General features: G+C 42.7%; 2 protein-coding genes across 2 annotated transcripts in view; one reads left to right on the forward strand and one right to left on the reverse strand.

The window, feature by feature from the left end:
* Window positions 1-14541, forward strand: part of HEATR4 (HEAT repeat containing 4) — a 55152-nt gene that overhangs the window by 18196 nt on the left and 22415 nt on the right. Inside the window, exons 2-5 of the mRNA XM_033106857.1 lie at window positions 7233-8180; window positions 9361-9551; window positions 10571-10711; window positions 13783-13986. Of these exons, the coding sequence (XP_032962748.1) occupies window positions 7303-8180; window positions 9361-9551; window positions 10571-10711; window positions 13783-13986 (1414 nt within the window). The 5' untranslated portion in view covers window positions 7233-7302. The remainder of the gene's footprint in view (window positions 1-7232; window positions 8181-9360; window positions 9552-10570; window positions 10712-13782; window positions 13987-14541) is intronic.
* The window catches only part of LOC117022754 (acyl-coenzyme A thioesterase 1), a 36811-nt gene that overhangs the window by 9733 nt on the left and 12537 nt on the right, over window positions 1-14541 (reverse strand). The gene's annotated exons all lie outside the window — the stretch shown is intronic.

A 14541-nucleotide genomic window follows, 5' to 3' on the forward strand; every position in this document is an offset into this window, starting at 1 on the left:
ATTTCCCCACCAATATTGATTCATGAATACTATCATTTTGTCAGTGGACCAATGGTTGAATACGTATACAGTAGTTAGGAGTGGGAATTTTAGAGTCTTTGGTAGGACTGGGTTATTATTTGGCCCAAACCAGAGCCTTCTCTTTTTATCAAACCAACAATTGCTGGATTTCTTTTCAAAGGCCAATTGTTGTGATTCTCTAGCCAGTTTTTCTAACTTATTATTTGGGGAAATACCCATTGGGACCGTATTGTTTGATCACACCTCGTACATGAGAACATTTGAAACTAGGTAAAAAGGCTCGGCTGGGAAAACTCTTGAGGGTGACATTGAGAGGTTTGACTTCTGCTGGTTCCTTTAAGGGCAGTATTCCTTGCAGAAGGGTCAGCCAGGTGATTTCCCTTAGTTTCAGAGTCAAGTTTAGAATGCCCTGGGATCTTAATAGCTAAAATAGTAGGTAAAAGCATAGCATCCAATAATTCCTGAATATTCTGGCCATTAAAAATTTTTTTTTCTGCTGGAAGTACTCATAAGCAAGCCACATTGCTTGCACAACATTCCAAAATCTTGAGCTTTTTCAAAAGCATATCTACTACCAGTATAAATGTTGGCAGTTTTGCTCTTGACTAGGATGCAGATTTGTCAGTGCATATAATTTGGCTTGTTGGACCATAGTATCCAGAGGCAAAGGTGCGGTTTCAGTTACATCAAAGGGTGTTGATATTGTATATCCAGCACAATATTTGTCATTGTGATCCTTTAAATAAGAACCATCAGTAAACCATGAGAAGTTGACCTCCATTTTAAATGAGGTCTCTATTTATTAATTTTCATACCATAAAACTTGTGTTTGTAGGGTTACGGTTAGGGTTAGGGTTAGGGTTAGGGTTAGGGTGGAAAAAAAACAAAAACAAAAAAAACAAAAAAAAAAACAGAACTTGTGTTTGCCTCTGCTCCCAATGTCACCCTCAAGAACTTTCCCAGCCAAGCCTTTTTACCTAGTTTCAAATGTTCTCATGTTCGAGGTGTGATCAAACAATACGGTGAATATTTACATTAAAAAATGTATTACAATAAAAGACACATTGCCATTAACCCCCTCAAAATATTCCTCACTTCAAACACACTTATCCCATCATTCTCACGACTTTCTGAAGCAGTTCTGGAGGTCCTCTTTCATGTCTTTAGTTGCGCTGTCATGGCTGCCTTTTTGTCCTGAATCGATTCAAAACGTTTACTTTTCATGGTCATTTTGACTTTGAGGAAGAGCCAGAAGTCACACGGTTCCATATCTGGTGAATAAGGGGGATAAGGACACACTGCAATGTTTTTATTGGACAGAAATTGCTGTACCAGAAGCGATGTGTGACACAGAGCCTTTTCATCATCATCACAAAATCCGGTGAATGCTGCTGCCGAGTGCCATCCAACAGAAAGGCAGGGATCTTCAATACGGGAAGCATTGCGTTGAACCTTAGTAACAGTGTGTGACAAGTTTTAACTTGTTTGGTACAGTCAGTCAGGTGTGAGCTACGGTTGAGATAAGGTGTTTTAAAATGTGCCGTAAATCATCCTCCATCATGACAATGTTCTGTGTCACACATAGCTTCTGGTATATGGCAATTTCTGTCAAATAAAAACATTATGTTGTATCCTCATTCCCCTATTCACCAGATTTGGCACCGTGAGACTTCTGGCTCTTCCCCAAAGTCAAAATGATTCAGCACATCAAGGTAGCCATGACAGTGCAACTAAAGACATGAAAGAGGACTTCTAGAACTGCTTCAAAAAGTGGCAAGAACAATGGGATAAGTGCATTCGAAGAAAGAGGAATATTTTGAGGGTGACAATGGCAATGTTTTTTATTGCAATAATTTTGTTTATTTAAACATTCACCATATTGTTTGGTCATACCTTGTACTGCTGGTTAGTCATTAATCATGCTATTCCCTGTAGCTTTAATTACTTTTGTACTGGTTCTGTGAGATACTTCATAGAACATTTTGTGTACAAGAGTCTCAGAAACTAAAGAAGGTAAATAATAATAACTAACTCTTAATCCTTACAAGAACCTTATGAAAAAATTAAGGCCCAGAGAGGTTAACTGATTTGCTGAAGATCACACAGCTAGAAAAAGTATAAATGCTGGGATTTATACCTTTGCAATCTGATTCCAGAGCCTGTGCTCTGAACCATTGTGCTTTAATTGTCTCTTATATAATGATGTCCTATGTTGAAGAAGATTTGGAAAGCAGACACTTATATACTATTGATGGATGCATAAACTGGTATGACCTTTTCAGAGCAATCTGTTTAAAAATATTTAAATGATGCATTCTCTTTGACTCACAATTCCACTTCAGGAATTACTCCTAAGTAAATATCCATGAATGTCTAAACATTTTGCTACAAGGATGCTTATATTGTTTCAATAGAGTAAAAGTTAGAAGGAAACTGGCAATATAAACTTGGTCTAATCAATTTAATTGTGATGCAGTCATATAACAGAAAAGATATAGCCACTAAAAATGATATAGAAGAGGAAGTTCCAGTCAAGATGGCAGAGTAGGTGAATGCTATGCTTGCCTCCTCCCATGGCCACATTCAAATTAACAACTAAATTATAGAACAATCAATCTGGAGAACCATATGAAAACAGAAGTCCTGCAACTAAGGCTATAAAGAAGAAACCATATTGAGACTGGTGGGAGGGGCGGAGGCACAAAACAGTGGTGGCTGAGAATTGAGAGGGATATCTCAGCTGCAGAGGTTCCCCTGTAAGGAGCGAGGGGTCCTACCCCCATGCTAGGCTCCCCAGCCCAGAGTACCAGTGCCAGGAATAGAAGCCCCTACAACATATGGCTGTGAAAATCAGATGAAAATCGACCTGGTGACATGGAAAGCTGCTGGAAACCCAGGCATCCTCTTAAAGGGCCCATGTATAGACTCACTCGCTCACAGGCATTCACCCTGGGCTCCGACAGAGGAACAGTGGCTTGGGGCAGAGATATATAGGGAGAGACTGAGTTGTGTGGCTTCCCAGTGAGGGCTGGAGGGACACCTGCCATTGTCCCTGTGTTGAGCCCTTCCACACAGCCAAATCTGAATCTGCATTAACCTGGTAAATACCACTCCCTGAGACCCCCACTTACCTAGCTCCTGAACTGCCCGAGGCACTTTCAGTGGCTCAGCCTTACAGACAGCTGACAGGAGGTGGCAGGCCTCAGGCTGCCCTTTTGCTGAGCAGTCCCAAGCACAGTACTGGTGGCGGCTTGCCTTGGTTCACAACATAGCCTCTCCCACATGCCTCCAGGCCCAGCACAAGCAGCTACCAACCGCAGATCCATTTTGTAGCTCCTACCAGCTAGCCCTGGGCTGGTCACAGGCAGAGACTGACTTGGCCTGCACCAGAGCCCCTCACAAGAGGCCTTAGAACCAGTACACTGGGCGGATGGCTGCAGACCATAATGCAGCATCACCCAATTAGCTCCACAAGTGACACACCCAAAGGGTGGTCTCAGCAGACACCAGAGCATACTGGGGCAAATTCTGCTTTGTGAGGTCAGCCCCCACACAGTAGCTCATATGCTGAAGTCCTGGCCAATACTCACAGTTAGCCTGAGGGTCAACCCTACCCACTGACATGCCAACAGCAATTAAGGCTCAACTAAAACAGGAGGGCACACACAACCCATACAAGGGACACTCCCGGAGCATCTGGCTCAGGTGATTAGGGAGACTGTGCCACTGGGCCCACAGAACACTTACTACATAAGGGCACCCCAGCAAGACTGAGAGACATAGCCGATCTACTTAATACATAGAAACAAACACAGAGAGGCAGCCAAAAGGAGGAGACAAAAAAACATGTCCCAAATGGAAGAACAGGAGAAAACTCCACAAGAAGAACTAAACAACATGGAGGCAAGCAATGTACCAGCTAAGAGTTCAAAACACTGGTTATTAGGATGTTCAAGGAACCTAGTGAGAACTTCAACACAGAGACAGTAACCATAGAAAAGGACAGAAATCATAAAACAAACAAAAAAACACAACAGTGAGTAATGAAGAATACAATAAGTGAAATGAAGATAACACTAAAAGGACTCAACAGCAGATCAGATGAAGCAGAGGATCAAGTCAGCAATTTGGAATAAAGGTAGCAGAAAACACCCAATCAGACAGCAAAAAGAAAAAAGAATCCAATTAAATGTGGACAGTTTAAGGGGCCTCTGGGACAACATCAAGCACAACAACACTCGCATCATAGGGGTACCAGAAGGAGAAGAGAGAGAACGAGGAATTGAAAACTTATCTGAAGAAATAATGACAGAAAACTTCCCAACCCTGCAAATGAAATAGACATACAAGTCCAGGAAGCATAGAGTCCCAAACAAGATGAACCCAAACAGGCCCACAGCAACATACACCATAATTAAAATGACAAAGGTTAAAGACAAAGAGAGAATCTTAAAAGCAGCAAGAGAAAGGCAGTTAGGTAACTACAAGGGAGCTCCCATAAGACTGTCAGCTGATTTTTCAATGAAACTTTGCAGGCCAGGCCAGAAAGGATTGGCATGAAATATTCAAAGTGACATAAAGGAAGGACTTACAAACAAGATTATTCTACCCAGCAAGGCTATCACTTAGGATCAAAGAGATAAAGAGCTTCCCAGACAAGAAAAAACTAAAGGAATTCATCACCACCAAACCAGTATTGCAAGAAATGTTAAGAGACTTCTTTAAAGAAGGAAAAAAACACACACCATAAATATGAAAAATGGCAATAACTATGTACCTATCAATAATCACTTTAAATGTAAATAGAGTAAATGCTCATATCAAAAGACAGAGGATAGCTGAATGGATAAGAAAACAAGACCCAAATGAAGGTGTGATCAAAAAGTAGTGAATGTTAAATTAAAAAAAAAATTATTACAGTAAAAAACATATTGCCATTAATCTCCCTCAAAATACTTCTCAGTAGGACTTATGAACCACAGTGGGGGAAAAATATTGAGCTGCATAGACTTACAGGTTTATTTTTCAAAGGATGACCAATAAATCCATTTTGCCACCAATCAATGAATAGAGTGCAATTTCCCAAAGCTCAGCTCACAAAGAAGGAAATTTAACAAACAGCTGAAGATACCCCTGACTGAAGCCCCAGGTCCTGTGAGCAGACTTATGGAATTCTAAAGAGGTGGTTGCCTAGTAACTAAGATAAACAGCTTCGGAACCTAAGAAACTAAGAAAAGTTTAACATGTAGAACCTAGCTTCCCTTTGAAGACTATTGTGGGAGGCCATTGGGAAGGTATTTCAAAACAGTGCTGCTTTACCAGTGTCTGAAAGGAGCTTGTTAGCATCGGCTGGATGATGAGAAGCATAGCTGAAAAGATTTTAGATTAGGTGTCAAAAGGGTCAGTATTGCTTCAGGTGTTAGCCAATACTGTGATCTTAGTTATGTCTCTTCTCTCTGGGTCTCAGTTTTGAAATCTGTAAAATACAAGAAGAGCAGGAACAGACCATCTTTATGGCAGAGTTTCCAGTGCAATCTCAGCAGTATATCTATGAATACATGACAAGAAAAGGGAAATAGAAAGTAGAGGGGGAGGAATGAAGGGAACTTTCTGATGAGAGAGAGGCAGCAGAGAGGGGGGATTTGAAACAGGTCAGGCTAAAAGGCTGTGTTCTCTGATCCCACTCTCCCTACTAACCAAGCTTCCTTCCTTCCGACATCCCACAGATACTTCTCGGGGCTGTGATTTCTTTAATATGTACAAAAACCTCTGAGAGCTTGTGAAAATGCAGATTTCTAGGCCTCACTTGCAGCCTACCGAATCAATATTCTGAGGTGTGCATTTTAACAAGCTCCTCAGGTGATGATGCAGAAGGTCCATTAATCATACCTAACAAACACTGTCCCAGAAGTCGACTGTCCCCTCTTGGGCCCTACCTCAGAACTTCAGAATCTGTGGGTAAAGGTGAGATTGTATTAACTTTTAAAAGCTCTCAGAAGTTACTGTGCTAATGTTTATTACTTTTTAGCCTTTTCTTCGGTGGCAGTTTCTACTGCTTTAATAATAGAAGGAAAAAAGCAAGATATTACTCTTTTTAGCACACATTATTCAGCCCACTTCGACTATTTTTGCAGAATCATGGTAGCAGTCCCATTATTCTGCAATAGGAGTGAGGGTAGGGGACTGGGACGGTGAATAGAAGAGTGGAACTACATTTGGAACCTCTGAGGTACCACCCATTTTGAGTCTGTATTCTTATATCAGGTTTTAACTGGAGGCATGTGGCTTAACCCTTCCAACCCCACATCTGCCTGTCCACCCACGTTCCTAGAAGTGCAGAGATAATGCTGGTGATTGCTGCTTACCAGATTTGTTCCAGGTTTGAATAACTATAGGATGCCATTTATTGAATTTCTTATGTTGTCATTGCATAAAAATATCTGAGACCTGCCACTCTGTTTTGGTTCTTAAGGGCTGTTTGTTGGGAGAGAGGATGCTGTCTCACAATGTTGGCCCAGGTAACATTTAAGTATGGACATTATGGAATCTCACAGAATTAAAAGTTAAAATAACTGGTATGGATTAGAAGTAATTTATAAATTTGTGTCTGACATGGAGGCCCACATAGGTCAAGGAAGAGTTATGGAGCAGGCAGGAATTGAGCTGGGCCTAGAAGAATGGATAGAATTTGTGTCAAGTATGGGAAAAAAGGCTATTTCATTTTAAGGTCACAGACAAAAGCTCCACTATGTGAACAGAGGAATACTTAAAGAAGTGCTAGGAGACTCAAGAGGTTACATGTCGGGACAAGCTCATTGAGTAGGGTCACACCCACGGAGAACCCTGAGTGCCAGGCTGAGCTGTCTGATCTTCATTCTGTATAAGCTATATAAGCCTTTGAACAAGAGAGAAACAACATTTGAGGAAAAATTGGAAGCATGGGACACTGTAAAAAAGCAGTAATCCCTCATAAGGAGATGAGGGGCTCAGTTCTGGGGACACATATGAGAATTGGAAGCAAGGGTCTGATACAAGGAATATTTAGAATGTTGCACCATTTCTTTCTTTCGTCTTTCTAATTCACATGACTTTCCTCTCCCCACCCCCCCCACCCCCATCTGTCTTCCAAGTTCTTTTCTTTCTGCACTGCTATGGGCGACCAATTTCTGCTGTCCTAGAGCTCTCACCAGTTCCTCCCACCCCTTTCACAGGTGACTGGTCACGCCGCCAGGCCCTGCCTCTGGACCAGGCAGTGTGGAAGGAAGCATTTGCTGGGAAACAATGACCAGGACCCAAAAGAGAAAGACTGTTCTCCCCCACCATCTCCATCAGTCTTTCCCCCCACAACTGGGATGGGGCATGATTTTCTACTTAAAACCAAAAAGCAAGGAGGAGTGCACATCTGTCTCGGGCGTGCTTCCAGTCTTTCACTTCAGCCCACAGCGCTCTGCACATCTCAAGAACCAATATTTGAAAAAGGCCGCTTCAAACCTTACCTTCTCTCAGGAGGTGGTGCAGCAGCGAGGGCTGCCCAACATTCCTTACAGCCAATACAGCTTTGACCATCTCTACAAGGCAGACGGCATCATCCAGCCTCCCCATATCAGGAAGACCCGACCTGAAAAACCTGTCCATTTCAAGGTCTTGGATTCTTCGGGTCCCTCAGCAAGGGTCGCCTCCCAGACTGTGAGGACAGAAAGCGCTGCCAATCTAATGAAGCTGAAGAAATCAAGGTCAGCACGCACAGTCCAGGAAACAACACGCCCTCTCATCTTTCGTCCCTGCAGGGATCCCGATATGCTGAGTCTGTCACTTTCTTTAGATGTGAACCTAGAGGAGAGGGAAGCCTGGCTTCCCCCTCCTGAGAAGGAGGCCAGAGTCTGGGAGGCCATCGTGCTGGAAAAGCTGAACAAGCGCACGGCCCGGTGGATCCAGAACAAGCGTTCTCTAAGGCCTGTGGCATCTCCCAACAAGTGGCAGAACTACTTGCACCAGCAATATGACTGGAGCCACATCCGGGATGAGCTCACTTCTGCCAGTGACCTGGAGCTCCTGAAACAGCTGGAGGAAGAAGAGATAGCAGATTTTGAGCATCAAAGTATCATCCTGCCCACTCAGGAAAAAAAGGAGCCAGAGCTGCTGCTTTCTACTTATTATAGGTAGACTCCCTGGGCCTCAGACATGCCTTTGAGAATCCCTGGCTCCCCATCAAGGAATCCGGGATGGGCTCACACTCCTTAGTTCAGAAAGCACTCTCCCATCAACCTGTGTTTTCCACTGCTACACTGCTCTCTAAGATCTCCATAAATAAGATTTCTCAGCCTAGGCACTATTGATATTCTGGGTTGTGGGGGGCTTCCCTGTGCATTGTAGGATGTTTGCATCATTCCTCTGGATGCCAGTGACATCCTCTAGTTGTGACAACCAGATGTCTCCAGCTATTGACACATGTCCCCTTGAGGGACAAAATCGCTCCTTGTTGACAACCATTGACTTGAAAGGGATTGGCTCTCAGCCTTTCCCTTTCTCCTGATACTATCCCGGTGCTCCCTGAAATGTATTCATTGTGAGAATGAGAAAGGCAGAACCCTCACAGCTTTGAGGTTTGGTCCTACCTAACTTTGAATAGGAGCCAGCATGTCACTGACTCAGAAACTGACTGGTAGTGGGACAGAGAAGTAAACAACCTGAGAGAAGAGGATTACTGAATTTCTCAGATTGCTTCCTTCTCATTTATAGCTAGAGGGAAGACTGGAGCTATGATAATATCTCTGCTTCCCAAAAGTGAACTAAAAGTAAGTGGAAACCCATTTATTTATCCATTTATTGGACAAATATAAACTGCATCTCCACTACTTTCCAGGTACTGTGCAAAGTGCTAGGAATGCAATATAAGTGAGCAGGCATGGACCTATCCTTCAAGGGGCTTACAGTCTGTCCACTGCGTGACAGACACGAAAGAAACACACACATAATAGATAAAGTGAGGTAATGGAGGAGGCAGGTTTCCTTCCCCAAGTCCGTGCAACCTCTACGGGCACCAGTGTTAAAGAAGGGCAATGCTGGGAGGATGGCCACTCTATCATGCTGTCCAGTGGCTGCAGAAGGAGTAGCTCCACTAGGGGAGAGGGAAGGTGGCTGCAGACAGGCCCTTTTGGCAGCTCCATATTCAACTGGCACTTCGGGGGCAAGGCCAATAGTTAAACATAGGAGTTCTTTAAATGCTCATGTGTGTATGAGCTGAGCTTAAAGAGGAAACGGAATGAGTTTTGGATCTGATGGAAAGGGGGAGGTCCATCTCCCTTTCCCCTCTTCTCTCCCTCTCTCACCCCTGTCAAGATTGCCCAATCACTTGCCACAAGTGCAGAGATTTAAAATTATGCCTGGCAACAGTAAGACCACTGAGGATATCGACGGTAACGGGAGCATCTGCCAGCCCCCAAATCAAAGCTGCTTCCGACAGGTGAATCCCAGAGCTGGAAAGTTTGCTTACTCCACAGACAACATCTTTGAACAGGAGATTTACTTTGGTAATGGAGCTGGGGACCTGTAGAGGGGGCTGAGGTGGACCTGGAGCAGGGAGGTGGAAGGTAGCTGGGGGATGAAAGTTGTGGGTGTAGATGAGAGGCCCGGGATGACCCATGTATTCATGGTACCTCCCACAGGAGCTGGGGGTTTTTTGGTGGTGGGGGAGGGTGGCGGTGGTATCTGGTGCAAAGGAAACTGTTCTCCCTCTTCCCTCTTTCTCGATTCCTCTATTTTACTAAGGAGGCAGTGGAGGGTGGATTGTAAAGCAAGATTTGGCATTGGGAACAACCTACCTCTTCCCTATATACCTTTCTCCCTTCTCTCATTTTGAGATATTCCCCCACTGAGGCGCAATACTGGGGAAAAAAAATCAGGCTTTGGAGTCAGACACATCTGAGTTTAAATCCTAGCTTAACCTCTTCCTACTAACATTCAGCAAATTACATAATCCCGCTGAGCCTTATGTACCTTATTTGTAAAATAATATTAACAAAAATGCACTTCTTGTAAAGAGTAGACCAGAAAGCATCTATCATGCTTCTTGCCCAATGTCCCATAAAAGTCCACTGTCTTCCCCTTCTATCCCCTTATATCTAAAGGACATAGCGATATCCTTTAGAGGCCTGGGCTTCCAGGATACATGATCTTGGCCTGCATGTTCCAAGTGGTTTATTCTTTCCTAACCCCATCTTGTTCCTAAATTTCTATCAACTGAAAGTCTTTTTAAAGTGCTTATCAAAGTTATTCGGACTAAGAAACCTATGACTGATAAGAGATGAATTCGGAAGCCCTGTATTAGTATCTAGCTTTTCATAGGGCACAATGCCTATCAGTTAGACAGGTTCTGCCTTGGCTTCCAGGCCTCTGTGAGACCACCGGCTCGTATTTCCAAACAACAGTCACCTTCAAGAGATGCCCCCAAGCATGGTAGTCATGAGTCCTAGGGGCTTAGAGTAGTAAATGAAATTGGGTCTGAAAACCCAGGGTGCTGGGGACTCAATAGTTCTTTATCTGTTCACAGATAAAGTCCAGGTCATCCACCGGATTGGTGCAAAGAGAGATCAAATTTTCCTGGAAAACCTCAACCAGTACGACAAGCAGCTATCGAAGGTCTTCCCTGAAACCCCAGAAAGGTGGACTTCCCAGCCAATTCCTGTAGCACGTAAGCAGGAAGCTGATAATGGGGGTAAAAATGGAAGTGTGGCGATTTCTTTAAGGCCCATTTCATAGGCTGGGGCCCCACCAGCATCTATGGGGACTAAAAATCATCTTATAAAATTATAAAATACTAACTAACTGTAACTAGGAAAAGCCTTTGTGGGGCATCCGTTCAGTTGAAATCAGAGAAAATTTAGGTTTAATAACGTGGTTTAGGGCCAGGAATGACCAGTAAGGCAGATGCCATGTTAATGCTTCCAGGGGAAGTATATCAAACCCCTGATTTAGCACGCTGTCCTTTTCCCCTGGGCTGGCTCTACCCTCCCACTCCATTCTCAGACCCATACATGCTTTAGGCTGTAGGATTATCCTCTATTATAAATTTCTATTTCACGAGTACATCACGCTTCATTCTGTAAGACAGACAAGGTAGAGAGAAAGGAAATAGTCAAGAAATGAGCTCCTGAAACAAAATGTGCCCATCCTCCAAGACACTGTCTCCATTTCCCATGACTCTCTTTTTTGCAATATCACTGTTCAGATGGGCCTCCTGGGGTGCAGAAACGAGCACCCGTAGTGACCGATTCTTTTTCCCACCAGCCACAAACTTGTCTTGAGTGATGGCAGCTAGATGCAGCTTCCCTAATATTCACACGTGTCCTAGTTGTTGAGGACCACCATTATAAAGCAGTAGAGAAAGCACCCCAGCAAAGCTTTGGGTTGAGTCTTGGCAAGTCATCTTCCGGAGTTTCAGTTGCTTCATTAAAACTCAGACACTAATTATTCCTCCAGCAAGGCACGTTTGTGGTACTTATTGATACTTGGGTCATTTTGTGAATATGTTTTATAAACCATTAAGTGCTGCACAAACTCAAGGCAATATTATTAGAATACTACCTTCCCCACAAGCCAACTCTATTCCGCATCTCCTCTCTTCTGAGAATAGGCAAATTCAGAGACAGAAAGTTGATCGGTGGTTGCTGGGAGTAGAGAGGAATAGGTATGGGGTTTCTTTTGGGGGTGATGAAAATATTCTAAAATTAGATAATGGTGATAGTTGTGCAACTCTGCGAATATACTAAAAACCACTGAATGTATATACTTTAAAAGGATGACTTTTACGGTACATGAATTCTACCTCAATAAAGCTATTATTTTAAAAAGAAATCCTCTGAGGATCCTACTGCATTCAAAGAGGCTTCACCACCTATCTCACTTGCTTCACAGGCACTTTTCCCCCAGGGGTGCTGGATACTGGCCTTGTTTTTCCCCAGAACACAGTACATTTATCGAGCTAATGCTGTAGGAGTTTTCACAACAAACTTTTTAAAAAAATAGTATTTGAAATTTATCTGGGGGAAGTAAAGTCAGAATAGCGATATATAGACACACCTTCTTATAACTATTTTATTCATCATCTGATCTTGGGAAATATTAGGTATGAACCTGGAAATAATAGAAAAATTCCCGGGGTTAGATATGGGTAGATTTCTTTTTTTCCTCTCCATTTTGATTGAATTGAAAAACTTAGATAATAATATTTTTTAAATGATAAAAATTTTCAAGATATAAAGTGTACTTATTACTATATAGCCTTTAATTTCCCCGAAATCATGATAGAAAACACTCTAGTGTGCCCAGAATATCATTACGGTTCCTATATACCATGCACAGGTTATATGGTACAAATCTAAAACGTACCATTTGTTTCTGCCAACAAGTGTACTGCATCTTTTGTCCCACAGAAAATCAAAGGGCTGTTTGTTTCTGTGCTCCCTTTAGATGACTTTTGATGTGGAAGGTCGCTAGTGGATATATTTCTATTTTCCTAGAACTCAAAGGACTGGAAATAAAATAAATGTTGGCAATTATACATGGTTATTCCTACAAAGGTTAACTATCAGAGATTCAAGACTTTCTCACTACATCCATTTTAACTCCCTGAACAGGGGGATATGGGGGGGGGTAGGGTTAGTTCAGCTACTTCTTCCTTTCCTGGGAGGGATTTCAAGTGGGCTGAGAGAGGTAGGGGCGTGTCGTGTGGCAAAGTATGTACTCACCCGGAGCTGACCTGTATGGAGCTGGTTCTATAGCTTCTGGCTGCACACATCCTACACTGCAAAGGAAGGAACCCCAAATAGGGTGACTGAGTTCCACCAGTGTGATCAAAGCTGAGTGAGGACCATTTGGAGGGTAAGCTTTGTGTGGGCATCTGAGCTAAACTGCCCTGGAGTCACAGAGACTTCATTCACATTAGAAGAAAGAAATACTATTGCCATCCTTCTTCAAAGGAAAGAATTGATTCAGAGCAAATCTAAATGTGTTGGAGTTAGAATGACATCTTAGAAGAAACAAATAGCTGATAGTGACAGATTAGAACATGGAACTGAGAAGCAATGTAGCAAATGATGAATTTAGTGATCTGGAAATTTTTTTTATCTGTTTTGCCTTCTCCTTTTCTATACAACTACTCTTCTGAGAAAGAGGCTTTCTGAATGTGACACCAGGGAGAACATTAAGTCTAGAAAACATAACAACTGTAACTATTTTTATATAACAACTATATTTCCCTATTTTCTTCTGTTCTTAAATTTCCAACTGTTATTTGTCATAATTAGGAAAAACTCAAAAATGCTAAAATCTTTAAAATTTAGCAGCTTGTAGCACCATTCCTCTTCCAAAATTAAAAACAGTAAAAAGAAAACAATACATTAGGAATTAATGGCCAATTACACTCTACTTTAAATTGTAATATATCAAATATTGAATTTTATGAGCAAACCCTGTTACATGTAAACATATTTATGTTCCTAAAGATTTATTAAACTTATAAAAAGATTTGTAAGTATCTCAGCTTTTCTCCCCCAGCATCACGGCTTTATCATGTCTGTAGTCAGGACTTTTCATAACTCCTCATGGGTCTTGTACTCATTTCCCTAGATGATCACAGGAACATTTGCTCTCAAGAATTTCGTTTTGCCTTGCTCTTAGTCAGGAACAGGAATGTGATGCTAGCTGAAAACACAGGGCCTAGGGCAGTGGGGTGAGAATATCTCCTACCGTCTCAATGCACAGCTTGCAGGCCTGTGAAAGGAGCCCTGCGCTGGACTGCCTTGCCCACCCCGGCCAAGCATCTGCTGCTGCAGGTGGGTGAGGAGGATGTGTCTAGTAAGAGCAGGAAACTGAAGACGCAGGCAGAATCGATGAAGGAAGATGTGGCTTGGAAACTGGTGGTCCTGCGGAGGATGCTAAAGGAATGGAAGACTGCCTGGGGTCTAAGTGAGTAAAGGGGCTGTGGGTGGGGAAGCGCCCAGAGATATCAGTGAGGGAGGAGGTTCTGACCTTGGACTAGTTTCTCAATCAAATTGAGGGAAAGTCCATCTGTCTCTTACGGAACAAACATCTGGTTGCCTCATCAAGGATAGACTAGATAAGAGCCTCTCACACAATGCTAGTTGGCATGTATCTGGATGCTTTTTGCATGGGCAGGTTTTACTTCGGTAATTTGTGTAAACTCACTACATTGAGAACTCTTTATAGGCAGGGACCCTAACTTACTGAGCTCCGAAACTTTATGCTCAATAAATGATACATGAAGGGAAGGATGAACTATGCTGCCCGAGGAATGGAAATGTAGTGACCAAAAGAAATGGTATTGTCTTGGTATAAACCACCCCTCTCCAAAATTCATTTTTGGAGTTGGGATTACATACCTACTTTGCCTTCGAAGATATGGGAGTGCCTGGAGCAGAGTAACATCCTAGTAAGGAATGCTGAAAGCTACAAGAGTTGAGGACTCAAGAGCTGCTGCCTTTCCAGAACATGAGAAATGAG

Source organism: Rhinolophus ferrumequinum, chromosome 6 (genome assembly GCF_004115265.2).
Source record: "Rhinolophus ferrumequinum isolate MPI-CBG mRhiFer1 chromosome 6, mRhiFer1_v1.p, whole genome shotgun sequence".
Classification (NCBI taxonomy): Eukaryota; Metazoa; Chordata; class Mammalia; order Chiroptera; family Rhinolophidae; genus Rhinolophus; species Rhinolophus ferrumequinum.